The sequence below is a fragment of the Glycine soja genome, chromosome 15, assembly GCF_004193775.1.
Source record: "Glycine soja cultivar W05 chromosome 15, ASM419377v2, whole genome shotgun sequence".
NCBI lineage: Eukaryota > Viridiplantae > Streptophyta > Magnoliopsida > Fabales > Fabaceae > Glycine > Glycine soja.
In genome coordinates, this window is record NC_041016.1 from 51,029,581 (window position 1) to 51,055,968 (window position 26,388).

General features: G+C 34.3%; 1 protein-coding gene and 1 pseudogene across 3 annotated transcripts; one reads left to right on the top strand and one right to left on the bottom strand.

Moving 5' to 3' along the window:
• The first annotated feature begins 1,149 nt into the window (after window positions 1-1,149).
• Window positions 1,150-19,609, top strand: LOC114388579 (clustered mitochondria protein-like). Of its 3 annotated transcripts, none has more exons than XM_028349130.1 (29): window positions 1,150-1,318; window positions 1,916-2,147; window positions 3,941-4,002; window positions 4,241-4,430; window positions 4,638-4,778; window positions 4,891-5,047; window positions 5,138-5,331; window positions 5,426-5,527; window positions 8,961-9,099; window positions 9,228-9,356; window positions 9,669-10,056; window positions 10,708-10,812; window positions 11,081-11,199; window positions 11,565-11,673; window positions 11,754-11,891; window positions 12,496-12,630; window positions 12,755-12,925; window positions 13,081-13,167; window positions 14,028-14,162; window positions 14,366-14,521; window positions 14,981-15,049; window positions 15,473-15,631; window positions 16,067-16,123; window positions 16,200-16,240; window positions 16,426-16,545; window positions 17,321-17,630; window positions 17,705-17,812; window positions 18,379-18,450; window positions 18,732-19,609. In XM_028349130.1, the coding sequence occupies exons 2-29, from the start codon at window positions 1,925-1,927 to the stop codon at window positions 19,218-19,220; spliced, it is 4,305 nt and encodes a 1,434-aa protein (XP_028204931.1). In that variant the 5' UTR covers window positions 1,150-1,318; window positions 1,916-1,924; the 3' UTR covers window positions 19,221-19,609. The 3 variants fall into 3 exon arrangements, with proteins under 3 accessions (XP_028204931.1, XP_028204932.1, XP_028204933.1); XM_028349131.1 differs by having other exon boundaries at window positions 8,964-9,099; window positions 18,732-19,220; XM_028349132.1 differs by having other exon boundaries at window positions 4,638-4,763; window positions 18,732-19,220.
• Window positions 19,610-22,034: 2,425 nt separating this feature from the next.
• LOC114385765 lies at window positions 22,035-25,119 on the bottom strand (annotated as a pseudogene).
• Between the last annotated feature and the right edge of the window lie 1,269 nt (window positions 25,120-26,388).

The window sequence follows — 26,388 nt, forward strand, 5'->3', positions numbered from 1 at the left end:
TAAACATGCGATGTGTGGTGCCACGTGTACTCGTTGCCTAAGTGGAATTACACTTAGGGTTTAAAAAAAATTAAATGTCGTGTGTCATTTTTAGAGTTGGAAGTAGGAGGCTTCAAAGGCAGAGACTGCAACAAAGACCGAAGAGATTAGGGCGTGTGTCGTTTCTCTGATCTGAAGTAAGAGTCATGGAAATTCCAAACTCAGGCAACTAAAATCAAAGTAGTCACCTTCTTAGGCGGACTTCGTCCCTTCTTCTTCGGTCGCAAATACAAACCCATAACATCCTTAACCTCCTTAGAACTCCACCCTCCTTCTCTCAGAACCAAACATCATCCCTACATATCCCTCCACCCACTTCGATTTTCAGTGACAGTCGATGGCGACGTCGAGGCTATGTCGAGAGAAGCTGGGGGCGAAGCACTTGTTGGCAGCAGAGGAGTGGTTCTTGGCGATAGATCTTTGCTTCCTAAAAATGGGATCCAAGTCAGAGCGAGCGAACTCAGAAGTGTGACTCAGGTGGAACTGTATTTCTGAGTTGTAGAGGTGGGTTATGAATTTTTTCAAGAGTGCCGAGAATGAGTGACAAAATTGGTAAGAGAAGATGGGTTATGACTCACAAATTATTTCATCTTTATAGTATAATTTAAATGACAAAATTGGTAAGAGAAGATGAAAATATGAGAGACAAAGAATGAAAGTAAGAGAGTATGCTAATGTGTATGCTAATAATTTATATGCATCACAAAGCTTAATTAAAAGTTTGAAAGTATTTTCAGGGACCAAAATGTCAACAAGTAGTTCAATTCAGGACCAAAATGATAACAAATTATTAAGTTTAGAGATCAATTGAAAAATTCACTTTCTAACACGTGACAACCATTAGTTGTCACATCATTACAAGAAATGTCACATAAACATAAACCTTAAAGTTAATGGAGTTGAGTTAACAATAATACTAATATGTCATATTTTTTATACATTTGTTGACAAATTTAAATTTTTTATTTTTGTAAAGATTAATTTATCAATCAATCTCACTCATACACTTTTAAGAAATAAAATAGATATTTTTTCTGTTTTTTTAACGAAGAAAATGAAAAAAAAGTGTAAAGGGCCCAAGCCCATTAGTTCCAAATTATTACATTCGCTCCATTTGCTTGTTCCTCTCGCGCAAGGGAGAAGCCGCCTCAGCCAGCCACTGCTTCTCGCTCTGTGAAACCTCAAAACCTTCTAAAACCCCTTTTCCTATTTCTATGCATCTTCTCCTTCTTATCTAATCCGTACTTCACCTTTAATTGCTTAAGTCCTATTCTCGCTGGTAACAAACCTTCTATTATAATATTTTTCTTTACCCCCTCACAAAAAAAAAAAAAAATGGAACCTTGAAGTGTCTAATTTTCGGAACTGAGTTTTATGTTTGATGATTTTTTCCATGTGGGTTTTGTGGGAATTAAGGAGATAATGAATGTTGTCGTCGTCGTGGTGGTTGTTATTATTTTGAATTCATATTTTTTTTTTGTTTTTTTACGTGGGTTTTGTGGGAATCAGCTATCGGAAGTGGAAGTAACATGATGTATGGTTTTGTTTGTGGTATAAGTTGAGACCTTTCAATTGGTTTCTCTGATTACGCGTTTTTTTTTCCTCTTTTGTTGGGGATATAAGCTTATTTTGGAAATTCTGTTTTGAATTGTTTGAGTGATGGTTGCTTTAGTTGCATGTGTTATTATGTTTCATTGTCTATGGCGTCATTGAGTTTACATTTATGGTGCTTTGCATACTTTTGAATTAGGTTAATGGTGGTTTTGTGAGATGGGTTATGATTGTTTGCATGTTGGATATGTAAAACGTACCATTTGTGTGCGCTTTATATTATTGTTCCTTTTGTCATATGTTGACATGGTTGTTTGGATTTTAGAAGGAGGAAATGGCTGGAAAATCGGGCAAGGGGAGGAACAGAAAAGGGTCCCATAATGCGTCCAGTGCTTCAGAACCTGCAGTCCATTCCAATGTTCCTGTGAAGGATAATGTGGAAGTCACTTTGGAATCAGCAAAAACTGATGCAGCTGATGCTGCAGGCAACTCTACTGTTGCCAATCCCGAGGTGAAGGAGAATGAAACAACAACTGAAGGGAGCCAACAAAAGCAGGGTAATGGGTTTGAGAAGTACTTGTACTGCTTTTATACATTTGCATTGTCATGTTTAGTAGTTAAGGTAGTTGAAGGTGAAACTGTCTATTGAGGTGCTACATGGTTTTAACCTCTTGATGCAAGAGGTGTTAGTTGCCAAAAAGTGGGTGCCTTACCAATGAGATGCTTGAAAATCAGAAAGTGAAATCAGTAAAACATTGACTATTTTTGCATGAAATCAGTAAAATATTGACTATTTTTGCATGAAATTTACACATAAGAAGTACAAAGAAGTAAAGAACATAACGACAAAATTGCATTAAAGAAAAACAAAAATGTCAGAACATAAAATAAATTATAAACGAATTAAAATAACCACAGATGGTTGTGAAACATATGTAGTTAGAGAAATTACAAAATTCAAATCAACCAAACTCAAATTGATGTGCTGAATGCTTCAAATTGCATGTTGTTGTCACTAGTTGGGTTGCTGTCCCAGCTCACTGCCACTGCTGTGTGCCTTTGTGAATACTACTTGTGAAAACCCTAATCTTGAAAGAAATACAGTGCCATTTATTTGGGGTGGGGGGGGGGGGGGGTAGATGCCCAGCCAACTGGTATGCAGCTGTTTCTAAGCCGCACACTCATTTTTGAAGTGAAAGAAGCCTTTATGTGTATCTTTGAAGAAAAAGCAATCCTATTTTAGTGCATCTTTGATAATGATTTTTAATTGTTTAATCATGGCCAACCTCATTTAAGTTTGCATTGGTGCCTTTGTGTGATATTTTGGGTTGCCTTATTAAAGTTGAAATTGCAACCACAATTATAATTTAAAACCATAGTTTGAGTGTTTTTTTGGGGAAGTCCCAAAATTGAATTCTGATGCCCATTCCGCAATTTAAAGTTGAAATTACAACCACAATTACTACTCCTTGTCCTTGCTTGGTGTTTGTTGATTTACTGCCGTAGAAGCTGCCATGTCATTTGACTAGACTAAATAAAAAAATTAATGGCATGAATCTCCCCTCATAAGTTTTGTGGAAGTAACTGAATATGTCCTATGGTTACTAAAATTCTGTCACGTTTTCATGTTCCAATTGAACACTTTCCTTTTTTATTATTCTCAAAGAAGAATATTTTTCTTTCTTTTTACCAAACATATGTGGATCCAATCATGATCTTCTAATTACATGGTATTATTTTCATATCATTTTCTAAATGACTGCAGAGAATAATTTATGCATTTTTTGTAACAGCAATTTCACCTGTGGATAATACTCCCAACTGTTTATTCCAAATTCAAAAGTCAAAGTAAAAAATTCTTGCAAAATTGAGTCTCTTTGAAACTAATTTAGGGTTCGGAATAACTTTGACAGACCATTGCTTACAGGTGCTGTCTGTGAACTAGTCCTATGTTTTCTAGTATATCTATTATTGTTTATGTTTCGTTGTGTTGTTTGTTCTTTTCGTTGACTCTTGTTACTAAATATTTTTTATCCTATGTTTTAAAATTTAAAATTACTAAGTTCATCTATAATGTAATTTTTGCAATTTCTGTTTTTTTTTTTACATGAGAATGTATGCTTTGCCATATATCCTTTGATTTACTAATCATTATGTTTGATAATTTATTGGATTGTGCAAGTTTTCTCATGTTTTGTGCTATGCATTATGTTTGATAATTTATGTTGTTCAAATTTAGTCATGGCGAAAATTGCCAATTTAGTTAAACTGGTTTCATTCTTTTTGGTTATGGATATGCCAGAACTTCACCTACATTTAATGACCAACATTTCCAAACTTGATCATGCAGGTGATCTTCAACTTTACCCTGTTTCTGTTAAAACCCAAACTGGGGAGAAGCTTGAGCTTCAGGTGAGTTAACTTCATTTGTGAAACTTTTGACTGTTATTATTTCACATTGAGAGAAACTGAGGAATCAAGTGGTTACAAGATGATCTTGTCAGAGATCTAACTATTTCCATCATTTATTATTGATGTAAAATTGTTTGAACATTTAACTAATTATCATATCAGTTTATATCTTTTACTATTTCACATGAAGAAAAATTGAGAAATCAAGCTTCTTCTAACTTGTATAATTGATTCACAGTTGAATCCTGGAGACTCTGTCATGGATGTTAGACAGTTCCTCCTTGATGCTCCTGAGACATGTTTTATTACATGCTATGATTTACTTTTGCATACGAAGGATGGATCCACTCATCACCTGGAAGATTATAATGAAATTTCTGAAGTAGCTGATATTACTACTGGTGGCTGCTCCTTGGAAATGGTTCCTGGTATGTTAATGAACTTGCAGTAATATGATGATTAAACATTGGTAGATTATATAATATCATAAATCCTCTTTGGCTACATTAAGTCTGATAATTGGAACCAACTGTTTGGCCTATCCTAACTTTGTACCTCTGGTACTCAGAATTATATATATATTTATCTTTGCTGATAAAAATAAAATAAAATAAATAAATAAATCCTCTTTGCAGCATTTTATGATGATCGATCTATAAGGGCCCATGTTCATCGTACAAGGGAGTTGCTTTCCCTTTCTAACCTCCATGCTTCACTATCGACATCACTTGCCCTACAGAATGAGATAGCACAAAATAAAGGTGCAAATTCAGGAGGTATGGGATAGTTCTCTTTCCCTTTATTGAATTTTGCTGTAATTTGTTGATTTGTTATAATTCAGGAGGTATGGGATAGTTACTAGTTTGCTGCATTTCCTGGATTTATCAGATACCTTGAAACCTGAAGTTCCTGAGCTTGATGGGCTTGGTTATATGGAGGACATCTCTGGTTCATTGGGTAATTTATTATCGTCCCCATTGAAGGATATTAAATGTGTTGAGAGCATAGTGTTTTCATCCTTTAATCCTCCTCCGAGCTATAGAAGGTAACACAATAAGCAATCCCTTTAGTTAATGTAATTTCATTGCCCTGTTTAGTGTATATGCTTCTAACAAGGCCATTTTGCGGTCTGTAGGCTTGTTGGAGATTTAATTTATTTGGATGTGGTCACTCTTGAGGGAAACAAATTTTGCATTACGGGGAGTACAAAAATGTTTTATGTCAACTCAAGCTCAGCAAACAATCTTGACCCAAGGCCAAGTAAAGCTACTTTTGAAGCAACAACTCTTGTTGCTCTCTTACAGAAGATTAGCCCCAAGTTCAAAAAAGGTAATAAAGTGTGATAACTCATTGTTTAGGACTTAAATTTTTCAAAAAATTGCTTCAACATCAAAATTTTATTACCATTTGTTCAATTTTGAAGCTTTCCGTGAAGTATTGGAGGGTAGAGCAGCTGCCCATCCTTTTGAAAATGTGCAATCTTTGTTGCCACCTAATTCTTGGCTTGGATTATACCCTGTTCCTGGTGAGCTTAGCCTCTGTCATTTTGTTTTATCAGCATTTCTTTTCAATTTTTTATGTTGTAATTTCTTTATCTGGACTTGATGATAGTTTTGCCTTTACTTTAGTGATAAATATATATTTTTCATATTTATTTTCTGTAGGAGTACATTAATTAAACATCTACGGTTTCGTCTAGTTAGCTTGGTAGTCTTCATGCATTGTTGTTATCATTTACTTCATCAGAAGCAAGGAAGTTATTCAGCCATTTTTGGCACAGGGTGCTACTGTCATATTTGCTTGATGAATAAATTTCAAGAACTATTTTGTTATAACAATGAGTCAAAACAGAATAACAGATGAAATAAACTTTGAAGTTTTCATTTGTGTAAATGGTCCTACATTGTAACTTGTTATGGATCTGAAAATTTATTGTTGATTAAGGATGATCGGGAAACTAAGATTGCTTTGTGTTAGTGTGTGATTATTAATGCTAACAACAGCTTAAGCTGAGTGTTGCTGAGATGAGAATTTCATGAATGATTTTCATACAAGCATAGATAATCTGAAATGAATTTGTTAAAGAAAAAGTTGGAGTAGTAACTGTTGACGAAAGCAATGTAGAACTGTTTCTAAGATGATTTGATCATGTAAGAACAAGACCAAAAAGGCGGCAAAAAAGTATTCAGCAGATGAGGAATAACTCAACAGTGAAGGTTTGAAGGAGTTCAAGAAAAAGTTAAATTATTATCAAGGATAAGTAGAACCTTTGGAGACTTGCTTTTTGATAGAACATTTTTTTTTTGATTGGCGAAAGTAGATATATTATATAAATTAATGAAAGCAGTACAAGCGGTACTGATTTACAAACAGCCTAGCATCAACGAGAGCAGACCTATGGTTAGCTAATACAATATACAAAATAAGTATTAGAGAACCAAAGATCTGGCTATTAGCTAGGTAACCACCCACCCTCAAAACTGTACATTTTATATACTATTCCCCCCCCCCCCCCTCCGAGTACAAAAAACATCCCTAATACTGCTAGACCACGAGTGAAATGGGATATCAAATCCTCTTTCCAGGTTTTTAAACCAGGTCCAGCAGAAGAATAATGCATCCTCCATCAATTTATGACCATTAGAGCTTTCCAATTAGGAATACAATCCTATTCCTATGATGCCAAGTACACCAAGTGAGTGCGATCCACCAACTCTGCCATTGTTGACCCCCAAAACCATCAGAATTACAATTAGAAAATTGAAGGAAATGGTTTTTCGGAGTTTCTGAAAATTTTCGGACTCCCACCACAACGACAAGACTTTATCACAACTGAAAAATAAATGAGATGCATCCTCCTCATGACTTCTGCAAAAAGGGCAGCTAGCATCATTGATTTCCATGCCTCATCTTAAATTATCCCTTGTAGGCAATCTATCTCGAATTAATCTCCAAGCAAAGATTGAGGCTTTACTTAGGATTTTTAATTTCCATATTGCTTTAAACACTTCATCCTGAGTCATAGATGAGAAGGTTCTATTGAGAAGTATATAAGCATTTCCCACTGAATACTTCCCACTTGAATCCCCTCCCCAAGTCCAAGTGTCTTGTTGCTGCGTTTGTACTACTGAACCCTGTATATCATCCATAAAATTTGCAGCTGAAACTATTTCTCCCTCCGGAAAAACCTCCTCCACTACAGTTGCCATTCCCAACCCGTATTTGTTGTTATCCCCATTTGCTGAACATGTTGTTGTAAAGGTCAGCAGGTGGAAGTGTTGGTGGCTAGCGTTGACATGGTCTATTTGGCAGCAGCGGAACAACATTATCTTTTCTAACAACATATTCAATGCTAACAAAATCATGGATGATGCATTATTTTTATTATGGACTTGGCTTCGTAACTTAGAGAAGGATTTTGAGACAAGCTTTACCCATTGGTCGACCAATATTCGGTTAGCTTTTAGGAGTTAGAGTAGGAGTATCATGTTACAGTTGTGTTCAAATTATGTAATTCTGATTTCAGGCTTGGGTTCCTATCAAGACTGCAGCAAGTCTGATCTGGAACCTAGTGCTTGATATCAATATTTGTAAGCTTAGTACCTCTGGTACTCATTTAATACTACTTATACTTTTGCTGAGCAAAAAAAAAAAAAATGTTGTTGTTGAGAAATCTGGTACAGTCTTGGATACTTCACCTTCAGCGACACTCCCTCCTCCTTCCAAGCATCTTTCCAAAACAACACTTTTGAACCAGAACCTATTTTCCATTTTATGTCGCTATTAAACCAGCTCCCTTCCTCCGCTTGATTGCAAATGAAGCTCAGGTCCCTCCACCATATAGATTCTTTGTTAGATCTTCTTGTCTCATCCAAATTTTGCCAACCTTCGTATTTTGAATTCAAAACTTGTGCCCACAACTCACCTTGATGGTGAAACAAGTTCCAACTCCATTTCCCAAGTAAAGCATAGTTGAACTTCCTCAAATCCTGCCAACCTTCATATTTGGCATGCATATTGTTCCCCAGCTCACCCTGGTGATCTGCTGATCTGGGTTTCCTCCCCACAAGAACCACCTCTGTAGCTTTACCAACCTGTCTGCCACCTTCTTCGACACCCTGAAAAAAAAAAGACTAGAAAATTGGGATTGAGTTCAAGACTGACTTTATCAAAGTCAATCTTTCCCCGTTTGACAATTTTCTCTCACATTTTTTAACTACTGCATCCAATGTCTCACTATGCCCTGGGTTTGCCCCAATAGGGATACCCAAATAAGAAAAGGGTGCTTGCAACCTTCTGCAATTCAAGTAGCTGGCAGCATTGTTAATCCACTTTTCTGTCGTCCCAAACGCCCCAAAACTACTTTTAGCAAACTTGATCTTCAATCCCAACACTAATTCAAAACATCTCAGCATCACCTTGATTGCTTTGACATTCTCCATCGATGTTGTCCCAAAGAACACTGTGTCATCTGCATATTATAATATACTGATGTCTACATTATTACTCCCAACTTTAAAGCCTTCAAATATATTCCTTTATTGTGCTTTCCTCATCAAACCAGTTAGTCCCTCAGCAACAATGTTGAACAGAAAAGGGGCTAGTGGGTCCCCTTGCCTGAGACCTTACTGAAGAGTGAACTCAGCTGTTGGGCTCCCATTGACCAGAATAGAAATAGAAGCTGATTTCAGGCATTTTTCGATCCATGTAATCCACTTAGGACAGAAACCCATCCTCATCATATACAAGAGAAACTCCCAGCATACTGAGTCATTTGACCCATGTAGCTATTACCTTGAAGGAAAAAAAAGACTTTGTTTTGTTTGTTTGTTGTTGTTTTATGATTTAGAAGCTACCTTTATAATGACATGGACTTATAGGGGAACCTTGTAATCAGGTTTCTAACATGTGAATTTCAGACTGACTTGATGTATTCTTAATTTGGTTTCATGTGTTAGCAGACCACAGACGTGATGCAGCCAGGGCTGAGAATGCTTTGACTCTTCTTTATGGCAATGAGCCAATTGGCATGCAAAGAGACTGGAATGAAGAGCTGCAGTCTTGTAGAGAATTTCCTCATACATCTCCTCAGGAGAGGTGCCTTTATTTTCTCTCATTCGTATAAATGGATTTGGAACTAGGTCTGTTCTGTAGTTTGGTTCGTCGGCAATAACTTATTATCATTGATTATCTTTGTTTCTTGTGTGATTTATTCATTGCTGTAGGATTTTGCGGGATAGGGCACTTTATAAAGTGACATCAGACTTTGTTGATGCAGCTATTAATGGTGCTATTGGAGTGATCAGTGGTTGCATTCCTCCGATAAACCCAACTGACCCTGAATGCTTTCACATGTTAGTAGGTCTTTTAAATCCTGAAACTTTATTTTCTTGAAATTCTAAATAGTTATTCCTGCATTTTACTAGTATATTATTTTAAAATGTTGAAAAGTAATGTCTAGAGGAAGTTGCATGTTAAATTTTTCTTTGGGGTAGGGGGTAGGGAAATAGGGAACTGAAGATAATTATTCCTTGGCGCAGAAATATTACTAGTGAAAAGCATGTTCATATACTTTGTTTGTATCTTTGATATTGCCTCTTTACCCACATGAGTTTTCCTTTGTAGTTGGAATGCCTTTTGGCTCATTGCTGTAATTTATGTGATAGGTATGTGCACAACAATATATTCTTTAGTTTTGCTATTGATGCTGACCTTGAGAAGCTGCCAAAGAAACGTTTGGATGCTAATTCAAAATCTTGGAGCTCCAGCACTTTGCAAAGTTCTTCTGATAAAGATTCCATTCCACTTCATGGAGAAAGTCAGGTTCCTAATGGGGGTAAAGATGACAGTTCAAGTTCAGAAGATCTTAATGGCACAGAAATTACTCAAGATGTTTCTCCAGAAGCTCAGCTGGCTGAGAATGAGCAAGCCACATATGCTTCTGCAAACAATGATTTGAAGGGCACAAAGGCTTACCAAGAAGCTGATGTTCCTGGACTTTATAATCTTGCTATGGCTATAATTGACTACAGGGGTCATAGAGTGGTAGCTCAGGTGTGTAGTGAAGCACAAATTTACCTATTGCTGACTTCATCTTTTTTTTAATGAAAGTTTGGTTATAGTTCATAACATCAATTTGTCTAAGAAGCATAGACATGGCTTTTTGGTGTTTTAACTAATCCTTTATCCTTTTGAAGTTATTTGCTCCAAAATTATTTTGAATTGCAACTGAATGGATTAGAACTTGTCAAAACAGCTTCACAATGGTGAGAAAAAAGAATTAGGACATTCTGAAATGTATTAAGTTGGTTTTAAAACATGGAAAATCATTTGAATTTCTTATTTCTATTAGCTTATAGGATGAACATATGTTGTAGATTATTTTTCTTCAGTTATTTTCTTTATTATTATATGAACTGATTTTATATTCATTTTGGTACATAAATATATTTTCAATATCTTTTATAAGTGCTCCTTTATATTGTCTGATTATTGTTAACTGTGCAGGATAAATGTTTGTGATGTACCAAATTGCTTTCTATTAATAATTCTAGATTGGTTATGAAGTCTATAGAAGTTTATGTTGTTTCGCTTTAGTTATGTGCTGGATTTGTACTTAAAATTCCTTAGTTTTGTAATTTGAAATCTCGTGAAATTCTCAATTTAAATTGTTGTTTTGATTTCAAATTGTATATTCTACTGTAGAGTGTCTTACCAGGCATTCTTCAAGGGGACAAGTCAGACTCTCTCTTGTATGGCTCTGTTGACAATGGAAAGAAAATTTGCTGGAATGAAGATTTTCATTCTAAGGTAAGGAAGAAGGGTGTGGCAGTTTAACATTGTCTGATTTGAGTTTTAAGCATTTTACTGAATACTTACTGTGGGTTAATTTGAATTGTAAGAAAATTTGTTGCTAGGGTAAAGAAAATAAGTATGTTTTAAATTGCATTATCTGTAAAGTGTAACTACGTTTTTTTTTTTGCCGTGTTCTTTATCAATTGGTATTTTTTCTGTATCTCATGCGTTCCATATCAGATGGATTTTATTTTATGTCTGCTAAGCTTGTTTGTGTTATTAGGTGTCAGAGGCTGCCAAATGCCTTCATTTGAAGGAACATTTAGTCCTTGATGGATCTGGAAATTTTTTCAAATTAGCTGCACCAGTGGAATGCAAGGGCATTGTTGGTGGTGATGACCGGTAATTATTTTTGAGTTAGTTGGTTATTTACAGTTTGTGTTTTGTTGGTGACATGCTACATGCTCTCTGCCGATTTCCTAATGCATCATTTGAAAGGCATAATTTCCAATTACAGGAAGATTTTGATTTTAACATCTCTAATCTATTTGTTTCTTTTATGTATTAACTCCATTCTGGCTATTTTTTTGCATGTTATTTATTGTTGAATATGTGCTGTTCAATGCTAGTACATTTGAAGTTAATTCAAGTTGTTATCTGTTGCAATGTTCTTAGTTTAGTTTATAATATCTATTTTTTCCGGTAGCCTATTGCCTGTTGTGCTACTTTTATGCTCTGATGCTTTGCCCTTTTTGTAACCAAATCAGACATTATCTTCTTGATTTGTTGAGAGTAACTCCTCGTGATGCCAACTATACTGGACCTGGTTCCCGATTTTGTATCTTGAGACCAGAATTAATTACTGCCTATTGCCAGGTAAGTACACTATGATGTTAAGAGTATTTGGGTTTTCTTTGTATTTTCAATTTTCAACAGCTGGCTCTTTGTGGGAACAGGCCCAAGCAGCAGAGGCATTGAAATCTAAGGAGAAGAATTTTCAAGAGGCAAACAGTTTGGCCACTGAATCCCAAAATGCTGCTGAAGCTGACCAGCTGGTAAATGATTCCCAAAATGCTACTGATGCTGACAAGCTGGTAAGTGTTATAGCAGTGTTAACATATGTTTGTCCTTTTCTAATTTATGTTTATCTGAAACTAATGTTTTTATCCAGCTCTTCCTGCATTTATCTGATACCAAGTTGAAAACAAATTTGTTGAATTGCTTAATTGAAAATGCTTGTACATTTGTTTGAATGTTACTGCATGATACCATACTGCATACACTTTATCTATCCAGGTTCTGTGGGATCAAAAGTATGTAAAAGATATTTAGTAACTTGGGTGTTCAGTTGATGTATTCACATGAAGAATTACTGCTGGAATGGAAAAGCAGAAGCATTTATTTGAGTATTCTTGTTTGCTTGCCTTTTATGTTTATTTTTTCTTTATATTTTTCTATTTTTTTAAAATGGCTATCTTAACTGTATGATCCAACCTTTGGCTCTGATTAAAGATGGTTGTGCTTTTATGCTTGACTAGTTGTCTGGTTGAACAACCAAAAGTAATGCTGGTAAGGGTATTGTGTTTTCTGTATTTGACTGATTATTACTTTATGTCTGGTAGGAATATTGTCTTTGTGATTAAGTTCCTACAATTGCATGTGTAGACTGTAACTAAGTCTTTTACTTGCTTTTTGCAGGATTCAACAAAGGAAGAAAAAGCTGAGGATGTTAAAGAGCTTGCTTCTGTGATTGCCAAAGCCTCTGATGGTTGTGAGGATATTGTTTTTAATCCTAATGTCTTCACTGAATTCAAACTTGCTGGGAGTCCAGAGGTTTTTCTCCCCCTTCTTTTGCCTTTTTTTTACATCTAACTATAACTTTACTTTTTCTCTCTATGTAAACATTTGCCTCTTAGCACAATATTCTTACATTACTGCTTTTGATCACATTCACCAGGAAATAGCAGCTGATGAAGATAATGTTAGAAAAGTTAGTCAATATCTTACAGATGTGGTACTTCCAAAGTTTATACAAGACCTATGTACACTTGAAGTTTCGCCAATGGATGGCCAGACATTAACTGAAGCATTGCATGCTCATGGAATTAATGTTCGTTATATTGGCAGAGTAAGCACTGTGTATTTTGGTCAATTAAAGTACTGTTGTAATTATTCTTTTCGATGCTGATCAAGTGAATTACACTCCGTTTAATATATGTTGGTTTGCTTGCATACTTTTGATAATTCTTATATTACTTCTGATATGCCCACTTTTCTGTAAAGGTGGCTGGGGGGACTAAACATCTACCTCATCTGTGGGATCTTTGTAATAGTGAGATTGTTGTCAGATCTGCTAAGCATATTATCAAGGTGAGAAAAGCTCTTGTACATTAAGCACTACATTTACTCTTGATCTGCTGAACATAATATGAATCTTGATTTAATTCATGCAATTCAGTCCAATTCAGCAAGCTTTCTGATAAAATCACAGAGCAAAAGCCCGACACTCAAAACTAGTATTTTCTTTTATTTAAAAAAAGCAATGTTCTTCTGAATGTTTTTAAATATGCAAGGAAATAGTGATGTGGTATCTTTATGTTTTTTGGAGGGGCTGAACCATACAGTCACTATCATGCCCTGAAATTTAATTTTGCCTTTTTGACTTCAATATTGTTTGAAGAAGGTTTATATTTGTTATGTAATGCGTTGTTTGACTTAAAAATGCTATCATCTAAATGTTTGTAATGTCCTATTATGTGAAAAATACATTTTATGCTATTTCTAATTATTGATCATGAATCTTATGATTAATGATCAATGATTACGAAATAGGCTTCCAATTCATGATTTGACTCCGGATTTGATAACCATGTTTTGTATAACTTGTGAGTGCTTGAGACTTAGTTTGCTAGTTGCCTAGTTCTATATTTTTTGGCCATTTGACTCATTATTTGATAACCATGTTTTGTATTGTGAGTGCTTGAGACTTTAGTTTGCTAGTTCTATATTTTTTGTCCTTATCGACTATGCATATATCTTATTCATGTTTTAGCTGATAAATGATAATTTTGTTTAACTGCTATAAGGTACTACTTGAGCATGAGAAACATGATATATTTTGATGTTGACATGATGAATCATTCAGAGTAGACAACATACTCTGAAAATAACTTTCTTAATCCACTTGCATCGAGAACATGATTGATATTTAAGATTGTGTTTCTGATCAGGATTTATTGAGAGAGACAGAGGACCATGATCTTGCACCAGCAGTATCTCATTTCTTAAATTGCCTATTTGGAAGTTGTCAAGCTCCCAGTGGAAAAGTTCCTGCTAATAGCACGCAGTCCAACACTCCTAAAAAGGCATGTCCTTTATGGCTGTCTATGAAGATAGCTGCAACTTAATTTGCTTGTTCTTTTGTGCTATGATTACTTCAATCAATCTGTGAACTTTTCCTTCTCCTTTTATTTGGGCTAGTACGGAACACATTCTGTTTTCTTGTCTAATTTTATAAGCGTTTAAGTTCCAGTTAATCAATCTATGGTCCTGTCTTTTTTATTTACAGGAACATGCAGGGCAACGGTCTCCAGGGAAACATTCCAAAGGGCTAGCTCGGTGGAAAGGCAGGGCATCTTTAAGAAAGACTCAACCTTTGTATGCAAGTATCAGCTCGGAAGCTCTTTGGTTAGACATTCAAGAATTTGCAATGGTTAAATATAAGGTATCAGCTATTACCTAACCTGAATATATAATATTAACCGGGACATTGAGGTTGGGTTTTTCTCATCCATTTAAAATAAGTCTGAAAGTATGTAAATTTTGTTATTTTAACTGTTTTTGGTTGAATGAGGGCTTACCTTGGCACAATAGTAAGGATGTAGGATTATATGTTGTGACCTAGAGGTCCTGTGCTCAAATCCTGGAAACAACCTCTGTGCATGCAGGTGTAAGGCAGTGCACATCTACCCTTCTCAGACCCCACTAGCAGGGGCATAGCTATGTGTTCTTTGAAGTCCCCAATTTCTTTATTCTCTTACATTTCACATGTAATTTCTTTTAGAAAATATGTATTTTTTTAACTAGAATATTTACAGCAATGTCTTTTTTATGCTTTGTATTTCTATCTTTTACACCCTAACTCTTTTGCTATACATTTGAACTTCAAATCAATTTGTTTCAGTTTGAATTGCCAGCAGATGCTAGGTCGCGTGTCAAGAAAATTTCTCTTATACGTAATCTCTGTCTGAAGGTAAGCACAAGACTGTTTACAATTTAGTCAGTGCACATTTGAATGTTTGTGATGTAAATAATTTTTATGGATTTTTCGTGTTCAGACTTTTCTAATCTTTAAAGAGTTCCAATAGCATGAAGCTCTTGAAAAATACCAACTTGGTGATCTTTTATATCATGTAAAATGTTATGGTTATCATGCAAACACAGTGATATTGTCTAAATTTATAATACATTCGGTATTTTAATCTCTCCAACTTTGCTCATCTGTTCAATGCATGCTTGCACTTGCTGTTGGCAAATATTTTTAAAATTTATTGGTCATGGTATGAATTATTGGAACTCTTATGTTGAATATAGTGCTTTTACCATGTTTCCATTAACCCATTCAATTTTGTAGCTGCTAAACTTGTGAGTGGGTTTTGCCATACTTGGTTTTCAGGTTGGTATAACTGTTGCAGCTCGTAAATATGATCTTAGTTCTGCAACTCCCTTCCAAACATCAGATGTCTTAGATCTCCGTCCGGTTGTCAAGCATTCAGTTCCTGCCTGTTCAGAAGCCAAGGAACTTGTGGAAACTGGAAAACTTCAATTGGCTGAGGTATTTACCATGCCTTGTGGTTTGGGTATTTTGTAGCAGCAGATCATAGGCACTAACCTCTATGTTGCCATTGTAACAAACAACAAAAAAGGATTGAATACAATACACATTTATGTACCTATTTTAGGCTACGATGTTATTGGTACCTGTGGTATTCTTTTTTGGGTGTTAAATGTGATTCTACTTTTTGGGTGAAGTAGTGTAACTTTAACAGAAATCAAGATTTTGTTACTAGTGGGCTATCTTCTTGAAGTTGCACAAGAGTTGGTATAACTTCACTAGAGTTGAAGTAATTATGCTTCATAAGACAGAACTCTTAAATGTGTTCAATACTGTGATGTGATATAAATTTATAAATTATGGAGGCTTGATTTTATTTATTTATTTCATTTTTCTGACTGAATGTGTTAATGTGTAATTTATTGTTTGTTGCAGGGCATGCTCAGTGAAGCCTACACTTTATTCTCCGAGGCATTCTCGATTCTACAACAGGCATGAAATTCTGATCTTGTTTTGTTTTTTTTTGGATGACTTGTGCATAAAATAATTATTGTTACATGGGCTGCAGGTGACTGGTCCCATGCATCGGGAGGTTGCTAATTGCTGTCGGTATGTCAATATACCTGGATAATGAATGTGAATTGAATCTCATCGTTTTCAGTTGCCATTCCTTGTAAAATTGAAGATTTATTGCCAACATCTGTGTTCTTTGTTATAAAGTCTTGCTTGTCAAGTTTCAGTTGACATATTTGTATGTGGTATATTTAATCCCTATTGAAAATATTGTATTTCAGGTATCTTGCCATGGTTTTGTATCATGCTGGAGATATGGCTGGGGCTATTATGCAACAACACAAGGAGCTAATTATAAATGAACGTTGTCTTGGTCTAGATCATCCTGACACTGCTCACAGGCATTCCCTGTTCTATTGATCTTCTTGGTTCTTTCCCATAATATCTAGGGGTTGTATTGGAATCTTACGAATTAAAATGGGCCAAAAATATAAATTGGATAATCAAGTTACAGAAAAATTGGGATGTATGCATGGTTTTAAAAACTAGACTAGATTGGGAACATAACTGCCTGTTCAGATTTCTATAACCGAGATTAAAAGCCAGTGTCAAATCTATTTTTGAACCATTTGATCATTGTTTAACAAGTTCATTTTTTTTAATGTTTTGAACCTATTTTGAATTCATTTGGTTTTTTGGTCTTTTCCTTTTCCTGGTTGATTAAAGTTGTTAATTTCATTCTTAACTCAAAGTTTTTGAATTGCTGCTTTTCATGATTTTATGCTTGGTATTGTGTACATCTTTAAAGTTTTGGCTTACTAGGTGTGTCATGAAGCAATTTGATCATGTATGAGATAAATTTCAGTTTTTGTGAATGATTTACTTATTTACTCACTCTTGCCATATATATATATATAGTTATATTATTTTTTTGAATGGTTTACTTATTTACTCACTCTTGCCATATATATATTTATATTATTTTTGTGAATGATTTACTTATATTCTCACTCTTACCATGTATATTCACAAACCTAGTTCTACCCTTGGTTGACCACAATCTTGAATCTCTCCTGTAATCAGTTCAAGGACCGGTCCGGTCTTCAAAACATTAAGTGTATGTTATAAAAAAGTATGGTCTAGAACAGTTTGTGATATTTAATACTGTTGTTGCAGTTATGGAAATATGGCTCTGTTCTACCATGGCCTTAACCAGACAGAACTTGCACTTCGCCATATGTCCCGTGCTTTTCTATTATTAAGTTTGTCATCGGGGCCAGATCATCCTGATGTTGCAGCAACATTTATCAATGTTGCAATGATGTATCAGGATATAGGAAAGATGAACACAGCTCTTCGTTATCTGCAAGAAGCTTTAAAGAAGAATGAAAGGCTTCTTGGCGAGGAACATATTCAAACTGCTGTTTGTTATCATGCTCTGGCTATTGCATTTAATTGTATGGGTGCTTTCAAGCTCTCTCACCAGGTAAACGTGGTGGTAAAGTTGATTCCTGATAGTAGCAATACGTGGTTAATTGATTTTGGCATTTGGTTTGACAGCATGAGAAGAAAACATATGATATACTTGTCAAACAACTTGGTGAAGATGATTCAAGGACACGGGATTCGCAGAATTGGATGAACACATTTAAGATGCGTGAGCTGCAGGTATGTGTACACTCCCATAACTCACAGAATTATACATTCTTATATGGCATCAATTTACTGGCAGTACTTAAAATGTATTTCTCGAGAGACTTGGAAATTTTAAGAGATTAATATTGTAATAAGGGGAATTAGGCAATTATCACATCAAATCAGGTAACTAACACTGGAGGGAAGAGGAAGATAGTGTTTTGGGTGTAAGTGAGATAGAGATATTTTACGAAATGACAATGAAGATATGGCAGGAGGCTCAGTGTCCAAGAGGGAGAAGAGTGGGCTTCTAGGTTAGCTGGTTAGGTGGGTTTGGGCGTTATACTTTTATGAAGGCTATCAAACATATCAATATGTATTCCTCAGCATTCCTATATTTTGTGAGCATTTGCAGACAGGTTGAATTACCTGACATTGTCTTAGGTAATTTTCATGTTAGTAAAATGCGGATGTTTTGGATTACAGACTTTTTTTTATATTTTTTATTTTCTGTGAATTATAAATGACATTGAAAATGAACGTCTTTCATTGTAGTCATGTAGTATTGACTATTGACATTTCACAACTTGTTTTGGCAGATGAATGCTCAAAAGCAAAAGGGTCAAACTCTGAATGCAGCTTCAGCTCAGAAGGCTATTGATATCTTGAAGGTACCCTATATTTTTTTGGTCTAGTTTATTTTTTGGTCAAAACTTCTCTACTATCTCATTGGTTCCATTTTTTTTTCTAACATTTCATAGGTTTGCAACACTCTCAGTGTATTTTCTTTTTCTTAGAATTTTATTTCCTCGAAAAAAAAAACAAAAAACAAAACATATGACTATAGAAGCTTCCTAACATGCTAGAGATTATTACATTTTGTTCCAATTCTATATTTTGTCATTTCTTTGGTATTTTAATTCCTACTGAAAAAATTCATTTTATATTACAGGCTCATCCCGATTTGATGCATGCATTCCAAGCTGCCGCAATTGCTGGAGGATCTGGAAGTTCAGGTGCATCTGCTAACAAATCCCTCAATGCTGCAGTAATGGGTGAGGCACTTTCCAGAGGAAGGGGAATTGATGAAAGAGCTGCACGTGCAGCTGCCGAAGTCAGGAAAAAGGCTGCAGCAAGGGGCCTGTCGGTTCGTCCCCACAGTGTACCAGTCCAATCCTTGCCACCCCTTACCCAACTTCTGAATATTATAAATTCAGGTGTGACTCCAGATGCGGTGGACAATGGGAATGCAGACGGAGCAAAGAAGGAAGCAAATGACATTCCTCCAAGTGATTCAATTGATGCCAAGAAAGGCCAAACAATGCCTGTGCAAGAACAGGAACATGCTCCAGTTGGATCACATTCTCCGGTTGGACTAGGCAAGGGCTTGTCATCATTGGATGCTAAGAAACAAAAATCGAAACCAAAGGCTGGGGCTTGAAATTTTGAACTGTAAGCTCTGGTAGTTGGCAATGGTAGATTTATTTGAGATCAAATATTCTTTGTGAGATGGTTGGATTGACCAGTACTTTGCTCAGTTTTTTTTTTTGAAGAGTGTTGTAGCGATCAGAAATAATTTTGGCGCCTTTTTTTGTCCTTTCTCTGTAGATTTGGTAGATTTAAATATCCACATGGAATGCAAGTGACAGTGATCAAGTGCATTTTTTGTCTGGTCAATTACTGATAATCTTTCAGTAAATTATATATTTGGGGATGTAGGGTAACGACGATCATTTTGATAACGAACCCTTGCATCTGTAACAAATTTAATTGATGCTGAATTGAGGCAAATTCAATGCATAATCTATCCTGTAGAATTTTTTGCTGCAATTTTTGTATGACATTATTATCATTAATAAAATGTTGGTATTGTCTGTGAATTGTTTGATCTTGAATATATAAGCTTTTCAGCACGGGTTTGGTGCCTATATTTATCTAGTTCTAGTGTTAAATTACTTAAAAATATTTCACAAGTGACTTGTTTGAGTTTTGTTGGGGTAAACATGTTTTGAAATGAGCTTGATTTGTGTGTATGATGACGTTGTATCAACAATATACTGATTATTTATTCCTGTATAGTAAGATTTGAAGTTATTTGAGAATGAGATTATCCTATTCAAATTGATAGATATTGTATCGAATTGTATGAATTGAATAGGGAATTTTAAGATTCTAACAAGTCATTTGTCAGCTTTTTGTGTTTTTGTTCGTGGCGATATGTTTCCCATGGTTATTGTATATGAGAAAGTGGTTGAATAATTGAATAGATTGTTAATTTGGTCCCTAATTGATAATCGTTTGTTAAGTTGCTTTAAATGGCTAAACATATAATTTAGTCTCTCTATATGTTTTAGATTTTCAATTTGTTTCTTATATGTAAAAGTTTATTAAATTTGTCCTTGTATGCATAACCGTTATCGGTTTGGTACCAACTTCCATCAACATCCTCATGCCTTGTTAATTTGGTCCTTATAAATGTGACATTCTTAATTTAGTCTCTGGATATAATAGCACATTCTTAATTTGGTTCCTAATTGAAAATTTGCTATTAAAAATGTTTTATACGTATATTTAAGGGAATTAACGGTTAATGTATGATGACAAAGACCAAATTGATAACATTTACTTGTTGGGACTAATTTAATATGTTAGTTTTACATATAGGAACCAAATATATAGATTAAATTACATGTTTAACCTAATAAAATTAATTATGTTTACGTGATTGATATTGTTCGACTTAAAATGTATGGGTTTTTATCGTTTGCTGTTAGATATTGAGACTAGTTTGAAATTTTATATGATAACCTTAATCTGGTGCATATTTTTGTTTCCAATCAAATACTTACACATCAGATTCGTCACTTTTTGCACTTACATTTTAATTTCGTACTAAATATCTTTTCTCAATCTTAAATCATGTAAAGCAGAAACCTAACTAAATGGTCTGTCATTTTTCCTATCATTTGATGCCTGTGAAGAGACATGAGAAAACTGTTTAATATTTGTTCTTCATGTCTTATTTTGTTGCCTGAAAAATAAGATAATGATGGAAAAAACAAGACACAAGTTCACAATGTTACAAGCATCATGCATGTCCCAATTCACATGATGTTGGTCTTAGTTATTGTAATGTTTCTTTACTATCTCTATTTGGATCTTTCTTCTTTCTTTTCTGCTATAAGTTTAATTAACAAATCAATTTTTGTAGTTAGTTTCTGACTATCAGAATTCATTTTGCGTTGGTCATTCCGTGATAAAAAAATTCAAGAAATTTAATTAGAATAAATTAACAGTATAAATATTTCTTTATATTATGTTTAGTCATGAATTGTCATGTAGGATAAAATTGATAATTTTTATAATAATTAGTTTAAAAATTTATTTATATATATATATATTTAATTTGTTGACAGTGTAGAATTTTTACACTGACAGTCTTGTTATAATGATACAAATAGTAAAAATACTTTTAACATTAAGCCATATATTAGTCCAAAATTTGAATTCTTGAAAATAATTTCAGATTTAATTCTGTTTTTTAAGGGACTAGTTTCAACTTATACAAAACTATGTTTCTTTAAGGTGGCTCTTTCCAATGACAATTATGTTTGAAATGAAGAATTTAATTTTAATATTTTTTATATTTACGATCAATTACATATTATTATGTATGATAAGATCGATGATTTCTATAATAATTATTTGAAAAGTATATTTATGATTATTTCTAATTAGTTGATAAAATATATATTTTTTATATTGGGTAAAGTTAAACCCTTGTAATGAATTAGTGGTTTTTCAAGCTTGATAGAAAAATTGAAATACTTATGATTCCTTTAACAAGAGATCATATAAGATTGTATTCTAACCGGTTATAAACATTATTTTAAGTCATTTGGATATTTTTTATCCATAAGAATCAAAATAGATTCTAAGAATTTACAACGATTCACACATTGAATCAATTGAACTAGATTTTCTTACTAACAATTTTTCCAGGTATTGATAACATAATTAACTAGTTGTTATTAAGTTCAAAAATCAAAGAAAGTAAAAGTTGAAATAATAATTAAAAGGTGAATGAATCACGGTCCAAACTGCGTACGTTTCAGTTAAAAACGTGAAAGTTACATATACTTACTTTATGCCTAGTGAAAAATCACATCGTATATCTCCACGTGGGACAGAACATGCTAGAATTTGTGAAAATTGTGTATAGATGTGAACGTCAAAGCTGACTGAAAGATCATAATTTTTAGTTTCAAAAGCAATCTCTATAAATTTCAGTATTGAACATTGTATTGAAGTTTGTTTCAGATAATTCTTTAACCCAACAAAACTTCTCATATGAAAAAAAATGAAAAGCTACATGACTCCTGCTAAACATGCTAGGACTTTATGGTCCTTAGATCAAACTATGAAGAAAGAAAAAGGGAAATAAATGAAAAAAAAAAATCACCTCTTCCTAAACTCACATCAGACAAGTGTCAGCATTATTTTATATAATTACAATTGCTTACTTTGGCACACTAAAAAATCTTCCATCCTTTTGCTATCTACATGTAAATAAATCAGGCACAAGTTCTAGTGTAATGCTTCTCATTCCTGGTACATTTGCACTTTGCCTTACGATCGGAGAGTATCTGCATGAGGTGAAAGAAATTTAGTTAGACTATATGACTTTGGTGGAGTTTAATGCGTTTATTCTCTTCAGAAATTATGGGAAGATTTATACTTCTCTTGTACCTGAACTTGTTGTTGCAGGTCCTTAATGTGCTCAACTGCCAAATCTAACATATCTGCTGTGCTTGTTGGCTGCCAAGGGAGGAATTATCAAGTTATCATCAAATTTCAAAGTGCAAGTGGAATTTCAATGAAAATCAAATTTCAATCAATGTTCAATTACCTTTTCTGATCTTGGAAAAAGGTCTTGCAGTTTCTTGATTCTTCCACTAATTCTTGTTCTTCTCTCCTGGTGATCATAAATAAAAAAAACAGTTGAGTTGCATGGTCTTGTTAGAATGGAATTTGACTAACTGGCTACTATAGATTTATAATTGCTAAATGTGATAGAACTTTACCCTCTCTGCAATGCTTCTTGGGTGAGTGGCAAAGCCTCTTTTGGCTCGAATTTATAAGGAACAGAACCTTGAGTTTGAAGAAACATCTCTATGGATGACATCTTAGTAGAAGAGCTAGGTAGACTCAAATGGTGAGTCAAACCATGATTTTGATAGCTGAAATCTGTTTCCTGATGATGATAACAACAACAATTTTCAGTGATCAACAGTGAAAAAAGTTCAATTGGTCAATTGGTTGAATGTGCATTCATAAAATTTGTTACGTACCTGAGATTCCAAACCATTTGAAGTGGAAAACATGATTTCATCTTCATTTTCTGTTTTGGGGGCATTGAATGCAGAACTTTCCCAGAATTCATTGGTGAAGCTAGGTATGTAACATTTTGAGCTACCGTTGTCATTTACTAGGTTTCTACTTTGATCATAATTTTCTTCTAGGCTTTCATTTCCATTTTCAGCTATTTGTGGTGGCATCTGTTTCAAGCATGAAGATGATCTCGATGAGAAAGTAAGAGAACTATGCAACCCACTAGTTGATGCGGTGGCTTGTCCATTTGAAACATCATTGTCTTTAAAGCTTCCTACTTCTCTCAATGCCGCAAGATCTATAATAAATAGAAAAGTTTTCATTAGTCATAACATCAAAACTAATGTCTTTTTTATTATTATGTGCAATTGGGTATGCATACACATGTATAGAGCCATATAGTGAACATATTTAATGAGAGATAAGAGAAGTCAATTTTGATAATACAACCCTCACAATGATCTACTCAAATCTGATTTTGACTATTTAATTTGATTCTTTAATTAAGATTAACAACTCTCATACTCTTGCCGTTTTACCTCTCACCTAAATATGCTTCCCATTCTCTGCAAGAATAATATGAAAAACTAACTCCCAATTACTGTACTCTAATTGCATCACAACAGAAAATAGGGATGTGATTTGATTTAACAATAAGTATCTTGCAAGGTGTAGTTAATTCTGAATATTTCAACAATATATGGTGTTGATTTTGAGACTGATTAGATAGAGCATACATGTTTCATTTTTCACAAGACTGTGAAAGGAAAACCATAGGAAAGAAGACTAAAAAAAATAGCTAGCAAGCAAGACAAAAAGCATACCATTTTCAATGGAGAAAAATCCAGCAGGGGAGCTCTTTTGCCTAAAGAGATTGGAGCAATTCCTGACACCCATTTTAGATTGAATGGAGTCCTCTGAAGCCATGGAGTTCACCGCACCAAAAGAGCCATCAAAAGCACTGATAGAAGCAATGGAAGAACCATTTGGCAAGCCTTGAATTTGCTGAGATTGGTAAATTAACTGAGAGCCACCATAAGAATAACCATTCTGCTTTGGTGGTCCTTGTGGAACAAATTGCCCTATTTCCTGCTTCACAGGCTTGCCTCCAAATTCTTGCAAAGGTTCTGAGTTACTCCATCCAATGTTGGATGGTGGCATTTTGGACAACATGGTCTCCATTTCTGAACTCGTGGATGGAAGATAATGCTGCTGCTGCTGCTGATTCTCACTTGTGAATGGTTCCTCATTGACACAGCCATGAATGGTGTTGTCAATAAGGCTTGCCAGCATTGAGCTTGGAGCAGAACAGTACCTCAATAGTCCAGAATTGGATTGGTGACAGTGTTGTTGTGGATGTCCAATACTTGAATCCATGTCTTGGTTTTTCCATAGCTGATACTCCACATCTGAGTAATTGAGAACAGGACTATACATAACACTCATCTTTGCAATTACCTGAAAAAATCATCATTGTAATTGTAAATTATAATTCCTCTATATAATAGCTAGCTAAGTAAATGGTAGTATATTAGTATTGCCTTGGTGAGGTTACTATGCATGATATATCTCAAAAAATTATGCTTCCAAAGGAAAATTCAAACTATATGCTCAACCTTTTTTTTCCGAGTGCAAACATCTTTCAAGTGTTAAAAAAAAAAACATGTTATTTCATTGATGACAAAACAACATTTCAGATGAGAATTTTTCTTGAATTCTGTGCCTACTGCAATTAAACTAGTTTTGGGGACTAGAAAGCTCAGAAAACCTTGAAAGGCACAAAGGGCATACGTGTAACTCAAATCTTGGCTGATTCAAATCCAAGTTTCTTCTTGTCTTTCAGCTCCTTGAGTCTGTCCCTGAACTCAAAAGCATACACACGAACACAGTTGAGATAGAGGAAGAAAATAAAGAGTTGTGAGAGTAGAAAGCAGAGATTATTATTTTGTCTTGCACCTTTGACATATTTATGCAGTTTCATGTTCAGTAACAACCCTTGTGATTCCACAAAAATAACGATTATACCTTGACGACACAAGGGGGGTCCATTTGCCGTTGACCACTAAAGTCATTGAATTAGAAATAATCAAAATCTTAGTCTTGGGATCAAATTTGGCTTTGCATATGGAATGGTGAAAGTGGATAACAACATATTTTTTTTTTTATTATTAGACTTTCTAATTTCATAAGATTAAAGTATAAAATAACGACATAGATGTACTAATTTAGAAAAGCAGGCAGTGTCACGTCATTTTTATGTAAGTTAATAACTTGTTGAAACTATATAAAAATATTTATATAATAGTTAAAATAAATATACACACATTGAGATACTAATAAGTACTTGCTAGCTTTTTTATTCTTTTGGCCAAGAGTATTAACTTAGAATCAATATTAATTCTTTCCAGATAATTAAAATAACTTTTTGCTTTTCTAACCAAGTTTCTTCAATATACACGATTAAGATTTAAATCCCTTTTATGTTCAAGAGACTCAATTATATGAAAATTGCATTTCACTTTGCTGGTACATAACTTGCTAATAGTAGGAACAATGACTTTGCTTATGGATCAAGCGACCTTTGTCTATGCATTAGGGATGATTGTGGTGTAGGGAAATTGTATGGTTGGTGTTCTTTGGTTGCAGCAAAGGACACCAACTTTTACTTTTCTTGATTGTTATGTTCATGCATTATCCCTAACGAGCGATTCTATTATTTTATTTAACATTGTCCTTTTCTTCAAGAAGGGATTTGTAGGTTACCACAGAAAGGTACTTTTCGAAGAGGTTGGTTATCCTTAAAAGGATATTATTCTATGAATTGGGAAAATAATTATTTGGGCGATATTTGGAACTGTATGGTTGATTTGGATAAGAAAAAAAATGTTCATTGAACTTACTAGTCAAAGGTGGAAAAAAGAGTACAATTCTTAGGATGAGTTACAAAAAACTGGCAGGTTTTTTGTTTTCTAAGAAACTATGGATGGTTATGGTATAGTAGCTTGTATTGGTATTCAGATTGCGGATATTGTTATTATTATATTTTTGTAAATATGGACAAAGAAACAAGAGCTGTCTATTACATCCCAGAACGTGGAAGCAAAGGAAACAAGAGCTGTCTATTACTTTTTGCCTCATTAGAGTTTAATATTAGTGTATAATTTTACACATACCATATTATATTAAATTTAAGATGCGGTAAAATAGTCCAATTTTAT